General features: G+C 43.4%; 1 protein-coding gene across 1 annotated transcript in view; it reads left to right on the top strand.

Moving 5' to 3' along the window:
* Positions 1 to 20,691, top strand: part of LOC145355579 (cilia- and flagella-associated protein 54-like) — a 306,344-nt gene that overhangs the window by 117,380 nt on the left and 168,273 nt on the right. The window contains exons 23-25 of the mRNA XM_080207830.1: positions 1,826 to 1,983; positions 5,308 to 5,535; positions 6,784 to 7,007. Coding sequence (XP_080063956.1) covers positions 1,826 to 1,983; positions 5,308 to 5,535; positions 6,784 to 7,007 — 610 coding nt within the window. The remainder of the gene's footprint in view (positions 1 to 1,825; positions 1,984 to 5,307; positions 5,536 to 6,783; positions 7,008 to 20,691) is intronic.

Here is a 20,691-nt window from a genome sequence, read left to right as displayed (position 1 = left end):
GCTGACTCCCCCGTCCCCCCTCTCTGCGCTGACTCCCCCGTCCCCCCTCTCTGCGCTGACTCCCCCGTCCCCCCTCTCTGCGCTGACTCCCCCGTCCCCCCTCTCTGCGCTGACTCCCCCGTCCCCCCTCTCTGCGCTGACTCCCCCGTCCCCCCTCTCTGCGCTGACTCCCCCGTCCCCCCTCTCTACGCTGACTCCCCCGTCCCCCCTCTCTGCGCTGACTCCCCCGTCCCCCCTCTCTGCGCTGACTCCCCCGTCCCCCCTCTCTGCGCTGACTCCCCCGTCCCCCCTCTCTGCGCTGACTCCCCCGTCCCCCCTCTCTGCGCTGACTCCCCCGTCCCCCCTCTCTACGCTGACTCCCCCGTCCCCCCTCTCTGCGCTGACTCCCTCGTCCCCCCTCTATGCGCTGACTCCCTCGTCCCCCCCGCTCTATGCGCTGACTCCCTCGTCCCCCCCCGTCTCTGCGCTGACTCCCCCGTCCCCCCCCCCCCGCGGTGACTCCCTCGTCCCACCTCTCTGCGCTGACTCCCTCGCCCCCCCCCCCTCTCTGCGCTGACTCCCTCGTCTCCCCTCTCTGTGCTGAGTCCCCCCCCCCCCCTTACCATGCTGTCTTAGACTTTCAGCATGGGGCTTGGTTCTTATGCAGACTATCCATCTATCCTGGTATCTCTTTAACACTGCTTCAAGATAGAGTAGGCACGTATATCTGAGGCACAATTCCAAACACTTGCTTGGGAGTAACTCACGACGGAGTATTAGCTATACATCACCATCTCTGTCATATATTAGCATATGCCCTCTATTAACTCTTTATACAAAAGCACGTACACCCTCTACTGCATGCAAATACCTGTGGTGATTAAGTTTTTGCACCTTATAAATGCTGTTACTGTTGAGACTTTTCTGTGATTCTTCTTTGATAAGGAAATGACTCCATGATCGTACATTGCGGGTGGAATTCCCCCATTTTGTGATTAAGTGCGGTGGCCTTTCTCCAGCCCAATCTTTGCATCGCCCTTCTTTCACATTTGCCCACTTGTCTTTGTCAGCCCACTTCCTCACCTCCCCTCTCTCCAGCCCCAGTCAAAATTTGGACCTTTGTTGAGGTGGCTGTATGAGTCCAGCGGCAGAGTGTGCACCTGGGGGAAGGAGACCCTCATACTCCCCAATCCCGTGTACAGCGTTGATCTTTCTCAGTGAAACAGGAGGTTCCACGGCACCAGCTCAGTACTGAGTTGGAGGGTAGGAACCAGCAGTCTGGTGTACACCAGGGGCAGTGCAGCACTATGGCAGGTAGGCTTTATGTGTTGCATTCACCTTGAAGTCTCTGGTAAACTGTGCACCACCTTGTGCACAATCAGGTTTCAGTCCAATGTAAATTCACACTTGCTGCATTAAAAGGCCTGACGAGTTTCTGACAGGCAGCTATTTGAATAAATATTCATGACTTGCAAATGAACACAAATGACGTTTAAGCTACCTGCCAGCAGGAAGATCAACCCATCATTAATCCATCACTGGGAGAATTACAACAGGATTTTATGCTGACTTCTTGATTCCCAACAGATTCCCCACTCCTGCCACCCCCAAACCCTCCATGGGCGGAAAGGAGAATTCCACCCAATAGTTTACATGTAGGTTTGAAAGAACATTCAGTCCAGAAAGTTTAGTTGGAATTGCATCTTTGAAGCTCTGCTGCAAAACCTTGTAATAATTTAAGAAGTCATTTCTCGCTGTCTGGCTTTGGCAATACATTTTTTAAAAAGTAGATAATGAATGTTTATACAACCCATAATTAATATGTTACATATTCTTTTAACGGAAGGGACTGATGCTGTTTCTGAAAGCACTGAAAGCGATCCAAACTCTCCACTGACTCCAGCAATCGGGGAATCTGAATCCAATGTCGGAGAAACAGGCATAACAAGCACTTTGATGTTAAACCAATTGAAAAAAGCATTTTTATACATCAGAAGAGCAGTGGTAATTTAATTTATTTAAACTGTTTTGCAATATATTAGGAAGGTAATGGTCATTGAAATTTATACTTGTTTCTCTATCGTTACTTTCCTTCCAATGAAAATAAATTGGCTGATTGACATATGGACATTGCTTACAAAAATACATGTGCCTCATTCTCCCTTTACAAATGGCTATTCTTAATGGAGGAGAATTATCACATCTCTGTGGTGAAAATCATGACGTGCGCCAGAATTCTCCGGCTGTTTGCTGTGGTGGGATCTTCTGGGAAGGCCAGATAATCCAGTCTGTGGTCACAAACACCCCACCTCAGCTGTGTAGAAGACTTACTTTAGGCCACAGAATCTGTGACAGATGTTTGTTCTGTCACTCATCAGAAGTGTCATTAGAGAGCTGTTTCATCCGACATCAGCTGCAAGTTCCAAAAAGAAGTTCAGGCAAAATGTCCTTGTAATATTAGTGGAAAAGGCCTGTCAGAGACATAACTCATACAAAACAGGCTACCGGATGTCCTGCAAGTGGAATTCCCTAAGTTATATACTTGGAAAATGGAGCAGAAATAGATGAAGTTCTAAGATGGTATTCCTGATCTTCAACAGGAAGAAATCAGTGATGAACATAATTCACTGTTTTAGTAGGAAAACTCTTTTTTTTAAACAAACAAAATGAAGATTTGGAAAGATTGTCATTAGATAGATTATTGCACACTGTAATGCTGGCCAGTGCTCAGGTTATGTGGTGTTGACAGGAGTGTGTAAGATTAGTGTATCTTTAAGAGATATTCTTTTTAAATTGTGATGTCTGCAGCTCCCATAGTCAGTGTTTCTCAGCTCACAGCCTTGGCTGATGTTATTATGGCACTAGTTTGACTGGAGATGCCTTTTTATTACTACTTAAACAGGGTTTTGTTTATTTTTACTGGGATGTTTATGACTCTGCACTGATAGAGAAAAAACTAGTTAGCGGGCCAGGTGATAGCAATTTTTTCATTTTCAGTTTGGAGCTGCAGCGAGAGTTGAATTTTAACAGGGATAGCAAGCTGAACAGAAGACTCTCTCTCTCTCTCTTTCTGTCACATTTTATTTGGAAATTCTGCTGGTTATCCAAAAGTAAGGTTTTACCTTCCTGAAGGAGAGCATCTACTGTTGGTGGCTTTCCTGGAGTTTCTGGTGTTTTGAGAAGCTGTTCTGACTTCAAACTATTCTGAGTCTATCTACAGAACTGTGATCTTCATCCAAAGGTCTCAAGTTGAGTGTCACATGAGCATTAGTCTCTGCTATGTTAAACCTGAGAAAAGGGTCTTTTGTTTACGGGATTGGTTTGATTGGAACACATTAGATATATTTGTTAAGGGTTATAGATTATAGTGGTTGTTTTGTTTCTTGTTTGTAATTGTTAAGAGTTCTTGCTAATTTTCTTACTATACATGTTAATGATATTCTTAAATAAATTTTGTTTGATAAAAGCTCCCTAGTGATGTATGGGATTGTGGGTAATCTAAGAAGTTGGATCAGGAATTGGCTATCAGATAGGAGACAGAGGGTGGTGGTTGATGGTAAATATTCATCATGGAGTTCGGTTACGAGTGGTGTGCCTCAGGGATCTGTTTTGGGGCCACTGTTGTTTGTAATCTTTATTAATGATCTGGATGAGGGTATAGTTGGGTGGATTAGTAAATTTGCTGATGACACCAAAGTCGGAGGTGTGGTAGATAGTGAGGAAGGGTGTCATAGTCTGCAGGGAGACTTAGATAGGTTGCAGAGCTGGGCCGAGAGGTGGCGGATGGAATTTAATGTGGAGAAGTGTGAGGTAATTCACTTTGGTAGGAGCAACAGATGTGTCGAGTATAGGGCTAACGGGAGGACTTTGAATAGTGTGGATGAACAGAGGGATCTAGGTGTATGTGTACATAGATCCCTGAAAGTTGGGAATCAAGTAGATAAGGTTGTTAAGAAGGCGTACGGTGTCTTGGCGTTTATTGGTAGGGGGATTGAATTTAGGAGTCGCAGCGTCATGTTGCAACTGTACACTACTCTGGTGCGGCCGCACTTGGAGTACTGTGTGCAGTTCTGGTCCCCACATTACAAGAAGGATGTGGAGGCTTTGGAGAGGGTGCAGAGGAGGTTTACTAGGATGTTGACTGGTATGGTGGGGAGGTCCTATGAGGAGAGACTGAGGGATTTAGGGTTGTTTTCGTTGGAAAGAAGGCGGCTAAGAGGGGATCTTATTGAAACATATAAGATGATTAGAGGTTTAGATGGGGTGGACAGTGATAGCCTTTTTCCTCGGATGGAGAAAGCTAGCACGAGGGGGCATGGCTTTAAATTAAGGGGGGGTAGCTACAGGACGGATGTCAGGGGTAGGTTCTTTACCCAGCGGGTGGTGAGGGATTGGAATGCCCTGCCTGCTGCAGTTGTAAATGCGCCTAGTTTGGGGGCGTTTAAGAGATCTATGGATAGGTTTATGGACGAAAAGGGATTGGTTTAGGCTAGTGGGTCATTGTTTTTGTAACTGGTCGGCGCAACATCGTGGGCCGAAGGGCCTGTTCTGCGCTGTAATGTTCTATGTTCTATGTTCTATGTTAGTGGGTCATTTAAATCATATCTGAACTGAAACCTATCATGCTTGTCCTAACCAAATTCAAGATGCAAAACTTATGATCTGGGCAGACTTCATAAAACACTTTGAAGTTTCTGACCTGAATCATAACAAGTGGAAGATATGGATCTCTCTGTGGGACCGCTAAGTCCTCAGCAAATGGATGTTTCTAGATAGTTGGGCAATCTCAATGTCTCAATCAGATACTTTGAGTGTTCTGAACACTGGAGCTGAGATTATGCTGTCAGTATTTGCATCATCATTTAGGTCATATAGTTGTGTCTCCAGTCTGTAAATTGGAAGGTGAGACTCCAGAGAAAGAGGAGAATGATAGAAATCATCTGCATCGGATCACTTGCGAATTTGAAGTAATTGCTTGGTTATCCTGCAGTTTAATCAAAGTAATTATTTGCTGTTTATTTTTCACAATTTAAATATAAAGGAAATAGCGACATTAAACATAATCTGTTAGTTGTCACTTTCAATCATGCTTCATGTTTTAAGATTATATTTTTATTTAGGTCATTTATTCAGGCTTTCATCAGATAATATTAGGAATGATGGTTGTTAGAAGCACTATCGGCACTTCCATTGCTTCTCAATACATTTAATAATGTGTGTTGCTTTCACAGAAATCCTGAATCAGTTACCCAAAACAGTCTGATCAGATGGAAAGAAAACAGCATTAAAAATAATATTTACATTTTAAGTGTTATTTTGTAATATTAGGTGCTTGCACACCGTGGAAGCCATTGGACAGCTTTGCAGAATGCCTGTCGACTTATGTGGAATTTTGCATGTACTGCAATGATGTACATAACCACTATGGAGCAGGTGAAAGGAACCTTTTTAACTATAGACAGAGTCAAGAATATCTTTTGTCTGCCGTTCTACTTAGCTGCACAGAATCTTCTCGATATGGTCGTGCAACTACAGAAGACCTACAGTAATATCAAGGTAGCAGCATCACAATTAAACCAATGAGATTGAAATGTGTAGTCTAAGGCCAGGAATTTCCTGAGAGGTTTTTCTGCTCTCTAGCAGAGCACAGGAGCAGTTTTGAGTAATTTCCAGGTCCAGGCAAGTTGGAGAAAGAACATTTCAGTGGAGGAATTAAATTTGAGACATGTTTCATGCCATATCTCATTCACCCATAATCCCTGTTAAGCAGTAGCTGTTTTTACAATTCTCATCCTTGTATTTAAATCCTTCCACAGCTTCTCTCTCCCCTTCCCAAGCTCTGTAAATGCCGGGCCAGGCCCTCCACACAATGAAATAATTACACTTATCCAGTTCTTGCTTCTTGAGCATTCCAGATATTCATCACTCTCCTTATCTAAATCTGTTTGCCTCTCTTTTTTATTCTTGAACACATTCTTAAAACTAAGTTACTTTGATCAAGCTTTTGGTGTGAAACCTTGTTAACTGGCCCAAATTTTGTTTGATAACACTTCTGTAAAACATCTTGGGAGGCTTGATTATATTCAAGCTGCTAAGTAAATACAAGTTGTTCTTATTTGCAAAGCTTGTTACTTTGCAATTTAATCATTGTCATATTTAAAGTGATGATGTGGAGATGCTAGTGATGGACTGGGGTAAACAGTAAGAAGTCTCACAACACCAGGCTAAAGTCCAACAGGTTTATTTGGTAGCAAAAGCCACTAGCTTTCGGAGGGCTGCTCCTTCATCAGGTGAGTGGGAGTTCTATTCACAAACAGGGCATATAAAGACACAAAGAGAATAAAGACACATAAAGAGAATACACATCTCTTTAAACTGTGCTTAACGCTCTCTCCACCCACTTTGTCTTAAGAATTCTTTACCTGTAAAGATTCACATTCCAACAATTTTTTTGTAAATTAAGTTTGTGTCTTTATATGCCATGTTTGTGAATAGAACTTCTACTCACCCTGATGAAGAGGCAGCGCTCTGAAAGCTAGTGGCTTTTGCTACCAAATAAACCTGTTGGACTTTAACCTGTTGTTGTGAGACTTCTTACTATATTTAAAGTGACCAGTAATTGCAAGGTGGAAATGATTTTGTTTTGACTAGTTTAAGCTCATCAGTTTCATTTACTGGTTTTTATTAGAATGGCACACATATCACATTCATTTCAGTTCATGTAATTACATTCCATGTAAAGTAAATCAATTTTTGTATTTTTATGCAATGGTTAACTTTCTCTTTTCATATTTTCTTAAACAGTTTGTTGATCCAGATGGCACCTTTCCTGTTCCTAGCTGTGTAGGAAGTATAACAGATGATCATGGTGGATTTAGTCTGAAATTTGAAAAACCATTTGATGATTTAAATGTGGTTGATTTACACTTGGTGTGCTCCGTGGCACTGTACTCTATAGAATTGCTCTGCAATCAAAACAAGTGGGAACATTTGGTCGACTTAGCCATCTATTTCAACGCAGTTACACAGTAAGTGAGGCTTTAATCTTCTGTCCCATTTTATGTTGTGTTTTTTCTCATTTAGGAGAACTGACCTGTGCATTTTACTCCCACAAACTATCCTTGGTATATGTATAGTGGCACATGTGTTCCTTCCAAATAAAACATGAGAAATTTGCAGTGCAATTGAAATAATTTGCATTATGTTTGCAAAGTCAATATATTTCCACAAATTCTTGCTTGCGCTTCTTTACTAAAGACGTAACTTTGATTTTACTGTGGGTTTTCAGACCTGTACTGCGACCAATTTGAGTCCTGACCATATAGCTGGCAGCAGCAGGACCAGCTGGCTGATTTTTTCAGAGTAAGAAGTCTCACGACACCAGGTTAAAGTCCAACCAATTTATTTGATAGTAAACTCACAAGCTTTCAGAGTTTGCCCCTTCGTCAGGTGAATGGAGAGTTCTGGCCTCAGACAGAGCACATAACAGCACATACAGTTTACAGTTTACTGATTAGAATGCAAGTCTTTACACCTAACCTGCTATTCAAGTCTTAAAGATGCAGACAATGTGAGTGGAAAGAGCATTAGGCATAGGTTAAAGAGATGTGTATTGTCTCCAGACAGCACAGTAAGTGAGGTTTTGCAAACCCAGGCAAGTCATGGGGGTTACAGATAGTGCGACATGAACCCAAGATCCCGGTTGAGGCCGTCCTTGTGTGCAGAACTTGGTTAACTTGGTTAATTGTAAAGACTCGCATTCTAATCAGAAATCTATAAACTGTGTGCTGTTATATGCTCTGTCTGAGGCCAGAACTCTCCATTCACCTGATGAAGGGGCAAACCCTGAAAGCTTGTGAGTTTACTATCAAATAAACTGGTTAGACTTTAACCTGGTGTCGTGAGACTTCTTACTTTGTTTACCCCAGTCCAACACCGGCATCTCCACATCATGATTTTATCAGAGGCAGCCTCCTAAGTGAAAGTTTTGAAATGGGCCACCTGATTGAGAACAGCGAGCTGATTCGTGATGCTGCTGGCCCAACCAGAGGGCTGACAAGCTTAGAAAGCTCAGCCAGGAGAAGTGGGTACTGTTGAGGTAGGCCGCTAACCCTGGCAACAGCCGGAGATTAAATATAATTTAATATTCAGAATGGCCGCAGGCCAAATCTCTCTGGGGGATTCATTGGGGCTGTGAGGTCTACCTCTCACATTCGTGAACGCTTCTGAGAGGTATGGAGACTCAGGCTCCAATGGTCCCCCCAGACTGCCAACAGCGAGACTACTTCCATGATTTTGCAGATATCCCATAGGACAGGGAGCCATTCTGCCCCCGGCAAAATATCTGACCCTGTAAAATGGCCTTAAATAATGAAAATAGGCTGAATCCCTCCCTCCCTCCCACCCTCGCTTGGAGCAAACACTCAGTCTGACTCACAAGCCACTGTTGGAAAATGGCACAGATGGCAGGAGCCATCCCAACACACCTCATTTACTGGTTCACTGCCTTCCCAGGACTGGTCAAATCCTGCCCAATGTAACATATGCAGCAATTTGACATAGTGCCTTATCCATTGTCTAAAAGGGCTTGGAAGCATTTCAGCCCAAATATGGGGAATAATATATTTCTTCACCTGGTCTGGCCAACACATGACTCCAGATTCACAGCAATGTGGTTGACTGTGTCAACTGCCCTTGGGCAATTAGTGTTAGAAACTTGGAACTAGAAGCAGCTGTAGGTCATTTGGCCCTTCAAACCTGCTGCGCTATACATTCTGATCATGGCTGATTGAATTCAATATCCTGATCCCCTCTACCCCCATAATACTTGATTACTTTAGCCCCAAGAGCGATATCTAATTTCTTCTTGAAATCAGGAAAAGTTCTCGCCTCTACTCCTTTCTGTGATAGTGAATTCCACACATTCATCACTGTCTGGGTGAAGAAAGGACATCCTTTCTCATATGAGGACACAATCCTATACTATTGCAGCAAAACATCCCTATTCCTATACTCAAATATTCTTGCTGTGAAGGCTAACATACCATTTGCCTTCTTTACTGCCTGTTATATCTGCACACTTACAGCGACTGATGCACAAGGATACCAAGATCTTATTGAGTGTCCACTTCTCTCTCAATTTACATCCATTCAAGTAATAATCTGTCTTCCTATTATTGCTACCAAAGTGGATAATTTCACATTTATCCACATTATACTGCATCTGCCATGCATATATCCACACATTCAGCTTGTCTGAATCATGCTGCAGTATCTCTGCATCCTCCTCATAGCCCATCCTCCCTCCCAACTTTGTTTCAGCTGCAAATTTGGAGATAATACATTTAATTCCCTCTTCCAAATCATTAATATATAATGTGAATAGTCGGGGTCCCAGCACAGATCCCTGTGAAACCCCACTAGTCACTGACTGCCAATCAGAAAAAGATCCATTTATGCCTACTCTTTGCTTCCTATCTGCTAACCAGCTTTCTATCCATCTCGAGACATTAACTGCAAACCCATGTGCTTTAACTATATCTATTAGTCTGTTACATATGAGACCTTGTTGAAAGCCCTCTGGAAGTCTAAATAAACCACATTCACTGGTTCTCCGTGGTCAACTCTACGAGCTACAACCTCAAAAAATTCCAATAGATTCGTCAAGCATGATTTCCCTTTGTAAACCCATGTTGATTTTGTCTGATTATAGCACTACCTTCCAAATGCAGAGTTATGAAATCCTTGATAATAGACTCTAGCAACTTCCCCAGTACCAACATTAAGCTCACTAGTTTATAGTTCCCTGTTTTCTCTCTTCCTCCCTTTCTGAATTGTAAGATTGTATTAGCTTCCCTCCAATCTGTAGGAACTAGTCCAATGTCCAAAGTATTTTGGAAAATAACTACCAATGGATCTACTGTTTCCAGGACCACTTCCTTTGGCCAAATTCTCCTCCAACTCAATTTTCAAGTTTGCTAGTGACACCACCATAATGAGTCAGAACTCAAACAACGACGAGACATAGAACATAGAACATAGAACATAGAACATAGAACATTACAGCGCGGAACAGGCCCTTCGGCCCACAATGTTGCGCCGACCAGTCTTATTTTTAAAAAAAAAACATTGACCCACTAATCTAAACCACTCCTTTTTCGTCCATAAACCTATCCACCAATCTCTTAAACGCCCCCAAACTAGGCGCATTTACAACTGCAGCAGGCAGGGCATTCCAGTCCCTCACCACCCTCTGGGTAAAGAACCTGCCCCTGACATCCGTCCTATAACTACCCCCCCTTAATTTAAAGCCATGCCCCCTCGTGCTAGATTTCTCCATCCGAGGAAACAGGCTATCACCATCCACCCTATCTAAACCTCTAATCATCTTATATGTTTCTATAAGATCCCCTCTTAGCCGCCTTCTTTCCAGTGAAAACAACCCCAAATCCCTCAGTCTCTCCTCATAGGACCTCCCCTGCATACCAGGCAACATCCTGGTAAACCTCCTCTGCACCCTCTCCAAAGCCTCCACATCCTTCCTGTAATGTGGGGACCAGAACTGCACACAGTACTCCAAGTGCGGCCGCACCAGAGTTGTGTACAGTTGCAACATGACGCTGCGACTCCTAAATTCAATCCCCCTACCAATAAACGCCAAGACACCGTATGCCTTCTTAACAACCTTATCTACTTGATTCCCAACTTTCAGGGATCTATGTACACATACACCTAGATCCCTCTGCTCCTCCACTCTATTCAAAGTCCTCCCGTTAGCCCTATACTCAACACATCTGTTATTCCTACCGAAATGGATTACCTCACACTTCTCCGCATTAAACTCCATCCGCCACCTCGCGGCCCAGCTCTGCAACCTGTCCAAGTCACCCTGCAAACTTCGACACCCTTCCTCACAATCTACCACACCTCCGACTTTGGTGTCATCAGCAAACTTACTAATCCACCCAACTATACCCTCATCCAGATCATTAATAAAGATTACGAACAGCAGTGGCCCCAAAACAGATCCCTGAGGCACACCACTCGTAACCGAACTCCATGATGAATAATTACCATCAACCACCACCCTCTGTCTCCTATCTGCTAACCAATTCCTGATCCAAGTACCTAAATTACCACCAATCCCATACATCTGCATTTTCTGCAGAAGCATACCATGGTGAACCTTATCAAACGCCTTACTAAAATCCATATATACCACATCTACTGCCTTACCCCTATCCACCTCTTTGGTCACCTTCTCAAAGAACTCAATAAGGTTAGTAAGGCACGACCTTCCCGCTACAAAACCATGCTGACTATCTCTAATCAATTCATTACAGGATTACAGATTACAGATTACAGGAATGAGATAGAGAGTCTGGTGAACTGATGAGGTGACAATAATCACTCCATCAATGTCAACAAAGTGAAAGAACTAGCTATCGACTTCAGGAAACAGAGAGGAGTACATGCCCTTCACTAAATCGATGGGGACAAGGTAGAAAAGGTTGAGAGCTGCAAATTTTTCGGTGTCCAGATCACCTAGAACCTGTCCTGGTTCACCCATGCTGACACTGTAGTTACGAAAGCCCACCAACATCTCTACTTTCTCAGAAGACTAAGGAAATTTGGCATGTCAGATATGACTCTCACCAACTTTTACAGATGCACTATAGAAAGCACTCTTTCTGGTTGTATCACAGTTTGGTATGGGCTCCTGCTCTGCCCAAAACTGCAAGAAACTACCAAAGGTTGTAAATGTAGCCCAATCACAAATCAGCCTCTCTACCATTGGCTCTATCTACACTTCTCGCTGCCTTGCCAAAGCAGCCAGCATAATTAAGGACCCCACGCAGCCTGGACATTCTCTCTTCCACCTTCTTTTGTCAGGATAAAAATACAAAAGTCAGAGGTCATGTACCAACCAACTCAAGAATGGACCTACCTTGCATTAAACTGATCTTTCTCTACACCCTAGCTATGACTGTAACCACTACATTCTGCACTCTCCCATTCTGTTCTCTATGAGCTGTATGCTGTGTCTGCATGGTGCGCAAAATACTTTTCATTTATGTTAATACACGTGACAATAATACATCAAACCAAATCAAAAAAATTACCAGCACTTTTGAAGATTTATCCACATTCAATCCCATCAATTTCCCCAAAACCATTTCTCTGCTAATGTTGATTTCCTTCAGCTCACTAAAATGTGTTTCTCTCAGAACTTTGGTACATTATTCATCTCTTCCTTTGTGAAGTCTGAAACAAAGTATGAATTTAATTCCTGGGCCATTTCTTTATTTACAGTTATGAACTTTCCTGTTTCTGACTGCAAGGGAACTGCATTTGTTTTTGTCAACCTTTTTCTCTTTATGTACGTGTAGAAACTTTTACGGCCATTTTTAATGTTCCCTGCTAGTTAACTTTCATATTTTATTTTTTCCCTTCTTAATCAATCCCTTCTTTGCTGAATTTTAAACTGTTCCCAATCCTCAGGCCTATTGCTTTTTCTTGCCAATTTGTCTGCTTCTTCCATGAATCTGATCCATTTTCTAATTTCCCTTGTAAGCCATGGTTTAGTGACAATAGTCTTACCACTCTAGTGCCAAACAGGAATAAACAACTTGTGGTGTTCATTCTTTAAATGCCTGCCATTTCCTGTCCCCTGTCTTTCCCAGTCTGTCATGGCCAATTCATGCCTCAAACCATCATAGTTGCCTTTATTGAGACTCATGACCCTGGTCTCAGAATCAACTACATCATTTTCCAGCTTGACAAAGAATTCTAACATATTATGGTCACATGTCCACAAGAATCCTCTCACAATTAAATTGCCAACTAATCCTTTCTCATTGTGCAACACCCAGTCCAAGATGGCCTGCTCTCTTGTTGGTTCCTCAATGTATTGCTCCAGAAAACTATCTCGTATACACTCCAGAAATTCCTCCTCTATTGTACTGTGACTTATTTCATAGAAATCATAGAAATCCCACAGCACAGAAAGAGGCCATTTGGTCCATCGAGTCTGCACCAACCACAATCCCACCCAGGCCCCACCCCCACACCCCACACATTTACCCGCTAATCCCTCTAACCTACGCATCTCAGGACACTAAGGGGCAATTTTATCATGGCCAATCAACCTAACCCACACATCTTTGGGCTGTGGGAGGAAACCGGAGCACCCGGAGGAAACCCATGCAGACACGAGGAGAATGTGCAAACTCCACACAGACAGTGACCCAAGCCAGGAATCGAACCCAGGTCCCTAGGGCTGTGAAGTAGCAGTGCTAACCACTGTGCTACCATGCCACCCATGACTCTCCCAATCTATATGCAGATTAAATTCACCCATAATCACCCATGTTCCTTTAACATGTACATCTCTGATTTCTTGTCTAATGATTTTCCCAACTAAAGTTTGGTGCTCTGTATACCACACCCACCAATGTTTTTTGTCCTTTGTTGTTTCTTAACTTGACCCATACAGATTCCACATCATCTATGCTAATATTTTTTCTCAATATCATGCCAATATCGTTTTTAATTAACAATGAACTCCACCACCTCTTCCTTTCTGTCTAAGGCGTTCTATAGGTATGTCAAGAACAGAAGGTTGGTTAGGGCAAGATTAGGGCCAGTTACAGACAGTAGGGGGAAGTTGTGTGTGGAACCGGGAGAGATTGGAGAGGCATTGAACCATTATTTCTCTTCGGTGTTCACGCAGGACGATATGAATGTAGCTGAGGAGGTCACTGGGGTGAAGGGGTGTAAAATAGAAAGTATTGCAGTTGATACAGAGGATGTGTTGGATATTCTAGAAGGGTTGAAAATAGATAAGTCCCCTGGTCCAGACGGGATTTACCCTAGGATTCTATGGGAGGCAAGAGAGGTGATTGCAGAGCCACTGGCTCTGATCTTCAGGTCGTCGTTGGTCTCTGGTATAGTACCGGAAGATTGGAGGACAGCGAATGTTGTCCCATTGTTTAAGAAGGGGAACAGAGACTTCCCTGGGAATTATAGACCAGTGAGTCTTACTTCTGTAGTGGGCAAGGTTTTAGAAAGAATTATTAGGGATAAGATTTATAGTTATTTGGAGAGTAATGAATTGATTAGAGATAGTCAGCATGGTTTTGTAGCGGGAAGGTCGTGCCTTACTAACCTTATTGAGTTCTTTGAGAAGGTGACCAAAGAGGTGGATAGGGGTAAGGCAGTAGACGTGGTATATATGGATTTTAGTAAGGCGTTTGATAAGGTTCACCATGGTATGCTTCTGCAGAAAATGCAGATGTATGGGATTGGTGGTAATTTAGGTACTTGGATCAGGAATTGGTTAGCAGATAGGAGACAGAGGGTGGTGGTTGATGGTAATTATTCATCATGGAGTTCGGTTACGAGTGGTGTGCCTCAGGGATCTGTTTTGGGGCCACTGCTGTTTGTAATCTTTATTAATGATCTGGATGAGGGTATAGTTGGGTGGATTAGTAAGTTTGCTGATGACACCAAAGTCGGAGGTGTGGTAGATTGTGAGGAAGGGTGTCGAAGTTTGCAGGGTGACTTGGACAGGTTGCAGAGCTGGGCCGCGAGGTGGCGGATGGAGTTTAATGCGGAGAAGTGTGAGGTAATCCATTTCGGTAGGAATAACAGATGTGTTGAGTATAGGGCTAACGGGAGGACTTTGAATAGAGTGGAGGAGCAGAGGGATCTAGGTGTATGTGTACATAGATCCCTGAAAGTTGGGAATCAAGTAGATAAGGTTGTTAAGAAGGCATACGGTGTCTTGGCGTTTATTGGTAGGGGGATTGAATTTAGGAGTCACAGCGTCATGTTGCAACTGTACACAACTCTGGTGCGGCCGCACTTGGAGTACTGTGTGCAGTTCTGGTCCCCACATTACAGGAAGGATGTGGAGGCTTTGGAGAGGGTGCAGAGGAGGTTTACCAGGATGTTGCCTGGTATGCAGGGGAGGTCCTATGAGGAGAGACTGAGGGATTTGGGGTTGTTTTCACTGGAAAGAAGGCGGCTAAGAGGGGATCTTATAGAAACATATAAGATGATTAGAGGTTTAGATAGGGTGGATGGTGATAGCCTGTTTCCTCGGATGGAGAAAGCTAGCACGAGGGGGCATGGCTTTAAATTAAGGGGGGGTAGTTATAGGACGGATGTCAGGGGCAGGTTCTTTACCCAGAGGGTGGTGAGGGACTGGAATGCCCTGCCTGCTGCAGTTGTAAATGCGCCTAGTTTGGGGGCGTTTAAGAGATCTGTGGATAGGTTTATGGACGAAAAGGGATTGGTTTAGATTAGTGGGTCAATGTTTTTTTTTAAAAATAAGACTGGTTGGCGCAACATTGTGGGCCGAAGGGCCTGTTCCGCGCTGTAATGTTCTATGTTCTATGTTCTATGTCTGTCCTTCCTAAACACCGAATAGCCCTCAATGTTTAGTTCTCATCCTTGGTCACCTTGGGCAATAAATGCTGACCAGCCAGCGACCTCCATGTCCCACAAATGAATTAAAAAAGAATCCTTTACCCTCTCATGCCGTGCCACAAGTGAAAATCTTTGAGAAAAGCCCATTTTTCTGAATATTTTTCAAAAACTATAATGGGGCAGCATTAAAATAACTGGGAAAAATTTGAAGTATAACAGGTTTTAAGCAAATGAATAACGGAGGCAATGGTGTAGTACAATTTTGTCATTAGATGATAAAATTTGAATTCAAACAAAAATCTGGAGTTAAAATCTACTGATGACCATGAAACCACTGTTAATTGTTGTAATAACTCACCTGGTTCACTAACGTCCTTTAGGGAAGGAAATCTGCCGTCGTTACCTGGTCTGTATGGATGGTCTGGCCTACGAGTTACTTCAGAGCCACAGCAATGTGGTTCATTCTCAAATGCCCACTGGAATGGTGGGCAGTTAGGGACGGGCAATAAATGCTGGCCCAGACACATCCCTTAAAATGAATTTAAATAAAGAACAAAAGGGAAGGTCTATGTAAACACAGCAATGTCTCTTTATTCCGCAGAACTTCCAAGTGTCATGCCATTCATTAAGTACGTCCTTGTCAAATTACTCCTTCCAAAGTGTATCCCCTCACACTTTTCAGGGTTAAAATTAATCTACCACTTATACGCTCGTTTGACCATTCCGTCTATATCTTCATGTAGCCCAAGACTCTCAACCTCACTGTTAACAACCTTGCCAAGGTTTGTGTCATCCCTAACCCTATTTCCTATGCATCTATATCATTTAAATAAATGATGAATAATAGGGGACCCAGCACAAATCCTGGTGGTATGCCACTGGGCACTGACTTCCAGTCACTAAAGCACTTTCTGTCATCACCCTGTTTCCTACAACTGAGTCAATTTTTAATCCACTTTATCAAATTACCCTTTATCCCACGTGCATTTGCCTTCTTTAGAAATCTCCCATGTGGGATCTTGTCAAAGGCTTTGCTGTAATCCATGCAAACTACATCGACTGCACTACTCTCATCTACACACCTGATCATCTTCTCAAAAAGTTGTAATCAAATTTGTTTGGCATGACCTCTCTCTGACGAAGCCATGCTGACTATCCCGATCAAACCCTGCCTCTCCAAGTGGAGATAGATGCTCTCATAGAACCATACAACACTGCAGCACAGAAACAGGCCTTTTGGCCCATCTTGGCTGTGCTGAACCATTTTTCTGCCTAGTCCCGTGACCTGCACCTGGACCATATCCCTCCACACCCCTCTCATCCATGTATGTGTCCAAGTTTTTCTTAAATATTAAAAGTGAGCCCACATTTACCACTTCATCTGGCAAAATTTTCTTCCTTCAAAATTTCATCCTTCAAAATTTTCTCTAATAGTTTCCCTATCACTGATGTGAGACTCACTCTGTCGTTTCCTGAATTATCCCTACAATCCTTCTTAAATAGTAGAACCACATTGGGTGTTCTCCAGTTCTCTGATACCTTCCCCATGGTGAGAGAGGAAATAAAAACATGGGTCAGAGCCCCAGCAATCTTTCCTCCCTTGCCTCCCTCAGCAGCCTGCGGCACAAGCTTTGCTCACTTTTAATCCTGCCAACACGTCCTTGCCTATGTCAATTTGCCCAAGAACCTCACAGTCTCTCTCACTGAATTCCATACCTTCACCCTCCTTCTCTTGAGTGAAGTTGGATGTGAAGGAGGTTAGTTTTCCATTGAACAGCCAGACTGGCCAAAATCTTCAGAGAGGGTGGTTCCATCTATGATTCAAGCCACAGAGGCCTGTTCTGTCTAACTTTTAGAGTCACAGCAGATTGAAGACATTCTCCTCTAAAACACGTGGTTTTGTACCTTCACTGAATCAGCAAAAGACATTTTCCAGACTTGATCACTTAAGCTATATCACATGGTAACTTTGAGCTGGATTTGACTGATACAGTCACTAAAGTGGATATTGTTTGGGAAAAGTCTCAATGTGTTCTGGGAACGTGGATATATTTAGAGAACAAGAGATAATTTCAGATAAAATGAAGTGTTTAGTTATCAATATGCTTAAGTGTCATTGTATAATCTAATCTTTCTTGTTCTGTGTTTTCTTTTCTTTTACTTCAACAAATACACTTTATTAATTTTTCACACAATAACTGGAACGGTTCCTCACTGGGTTGTACACGGTTTCCCACATTATCCCAAATAAGAATTAAGAACCAGTGTTTCAAGTTATCAGGTGGGATGCTCCCAAAAAAATTCTAAGTGTTGAATTTGCATAAAAACTAGAATAAATCCCACTGTTTCGTTTCAGCGGGAATTTGAAAGTGAATCTCCCACTCTCTGTGCAGTGCAGAGTGCACTAACATGGATCAGGATGAAAAATCAGCAGGCTGATTCCCGCAGGAGAGGCTGGCGGCAGAGTGCTGAGTGGGCCACAGCGCATGCTCCGATCTGTCAGTGCCGAGACTGGCACATGAGCAGTGGCCCTGCACTGCCGGCCTCCCATTCACTGGCCAGCTTGATCGCTGGCCAGCCCTACCACCCCACAATACAGCCCTTCCAACCCCTCTGGACGTGTTCAGGCAAGCCCGGACCCAACCCCAGCCCACCTTGATCTCCCCCCCTACTGCCCCCAACCCCCATCCCTGGCAACAGTCCCAATCTCCCTGTTTGTGGGGAGCTGTTGTGAACCCTGTTGGAATGAAACACTGCTGGCGAGTGGGGAAGAGGCCAGCTGGCCCAGATACTTCAGTCCCAGGCCTGCTAATTATATGCAAATCCTAATTTAAATAAATAAATTATACAGCTCTGTACTGATTTCTGACACAGAGCTAATGGTGCTGGAAATTCAGTGCCCAGAGATTCGTGGAGGCTGTGGCATCCAATGGAAAACCTGCTAAATGGGCTTTGCTTAAATCTCCCTGCCCAGCAGCACAGCAGGCTGGGAGAATCATTCCCGTCCTTTAGGGGTTTGAGGGCACTCTTGCAGGTAATGTCAACGGGGATTCTTAACAAACATCGTTCAAAATCCACTTAAAAAGCTTAAAACTGTAAATATAACCAAGCTCATAGTTCTGTTGACAATGTGTCTTGTGTCAACAACCCTGAGCTGAATCCATTTGTGGGTTTTGAACTCAGGAAAGCATTGATAATGAGATTCCATTACACACCTGAATGAACAACTTGTCCAGGTTGAATGCATAAGTGATCCAAAGCTCAGTTATCTATCAAGCTTTGAAACAGGCAAACAGGTATCATAGAACATAGAACATTACAGCGCAGAACAGGCCCTTCGGCCCACGATGTTGCGCCGACCAGTTAAAAAAACAATGACCCACTAACCTAAACCAATCCCTTTTCGTCCATAAATATCTGAACTGAACATCAGTGAGTTGACATTCCAAAGGGGTGCAGGTTAGCCTGATTATCCATGCTGAAGTGTCCCTTCTTATCAGGAGGATTCGTAGGGTAGATAAGTTGGTTTACGGGGATGGGCCCTGGGTGGGATTGTGGTCAAAGAACAAAATCAGCCTGGGAAACAGGCCCTTTGGCCCAACGAGCCCGCGCCGCCATCCCAACACCACCAGTTCCCCTCTCCACCCACGACCCCTGTCTAATGTTTTATGGCCATCCAGATTGAGGGAAACTGATTTAGGGACAATTTATTCCTGCCAATCAGCCTAACAGCACATCTTTGGGGTGTGGGAGGAAACCGGAGCACCCGGAGAAAACCCACGCAAGCACGGGGAGAATGCGCAAACTCCCACAGACACTGGCCCAAATCCATGTGTCTGCACAGCAATCAGCGATAGTCACTGAGCTGTCGTCTTGCCCAGTATCGTGTCCAGTCGCTGCAGACTTGATGGATTGAATGGCCTCCTTCTGCCCTGTAGGATTCTATGATTTTATGAGTTCAGCCATTGGTCGTAGCTTTAAAATAGCCAGTCAGATAATGGGGACAATTAACACAGTCAAATCCAATTTCAATATTGTGCAATGCAGAAGAGCACTTTGTCCATTGTCAGATGTACTCTCATGCACCTGAAGGCATTAATCACAGGATCGTATCATTTAACAGTTACTTGTCTTTTCAATATTATGCCTCGTCATCAAACATTTTAAAACCTATATAACTTATTATGCCATATTATGACGTTGGTGGTTGGCAAGTTATTGAAAGGTGTGATAAGGGATAGGATCTACAAATATTTGGATAGACAGGGGCTTATTAGGGAGAGTCAACATGGCTTTGTGCGTGGTAAATCATGTTTGACCAATCTATTAGAGTTTTTTGAGGAGGTCACGAGGAAAGTGGATGAAGGGAAAGCAGTGGATGTTGTCTACCTGGATTTCAGTAAGGCCTTTCACAAGGTCCCGCATGGGAGGTTAGTTCGGAAGGTTCAGTCACCAGGTATAGATGGGGAGGTTGTAAATTGGATTAGACACTGGCTCAATGGAAGAAGCCAGGGAGTGGTTGTGGAGGATTGCTTCTCTGAGTGGAGGTCTGAGACTAGTGGAGTGCTGCAGGGATCGGTGTTGGATCCATTGTTGTTTGTCATCTATATCAATGATGTGGATGATAATGTGGTAAATTGGATCAGCAAATTTGCTGATGATACAAAGATTGGAGGTGTAGTGGACAGTGGGGAATGTTTTCAAAGCTTGCAGAGGGATTTGGACCGACTAGAAAAATGGGCTGAAAAATGGCAAATGGGATTTAATGCAGACAAGTGTGAGGTATTGCACTTTGGAAGGACAAACCAAAGTAGAACGTACAGGGTAAATGGCAGGACTCTGAAGAGTGCAGTTGAACAGGGGGATCTGGGAATACAGGTACAGAATTCCCTAAAAGCGACGTCACAGGTGGATAGGGTCGTAAAGAGTGCTTTTAGTACATTGGCCTTTATAAATCGGAGTATCGAGTATAAAAGTTGGAGTGTTATGGTAAGGTTATATAAGGCATTGGTGAGGCCAAATTTAGAGTATTGTGTACAGTTTTGGTCACCTAGTTACAGGAAGGATGTAAATAAGGTTGAAAGAGTGCAGAGAAGGTTCACAAGGATGTTGTTGGGACTTGAGAAGCTGAGTTACAGAGAGAGATTGAATAGGTTAGGACTTTATTCCCTGGAGTGTAGAAGAATGAGGGGAGATTTGATAGAGGTGTATAAGATTTTGATGGGTATAGATAGAGTGAATGCAAGCAGACCTTTTCCACTGAGGCTAGGGGAGAAAAAA

The sequence above is a fragment of the Carcharhinus amblyrhynchos genome, chromosome 19, assembly GCF_965287045.1.
Source record: "Carcharhinus amblyrhynchos chromosome 19, sCarAmb.v2.hapA, whole genome shotgun sequence".
NCBI lineage: Eukaryota > Metazoa > Chordata > Chondrichthyes > Carcharhiniformes > Carcharhinidae > Carcharhinus > Carcharhinus amblyrhynchos.
Note: the sequence above shows the minus strand (reverse complement) of the source record. Positions and strands in the feature narration are given on the sequence as shown.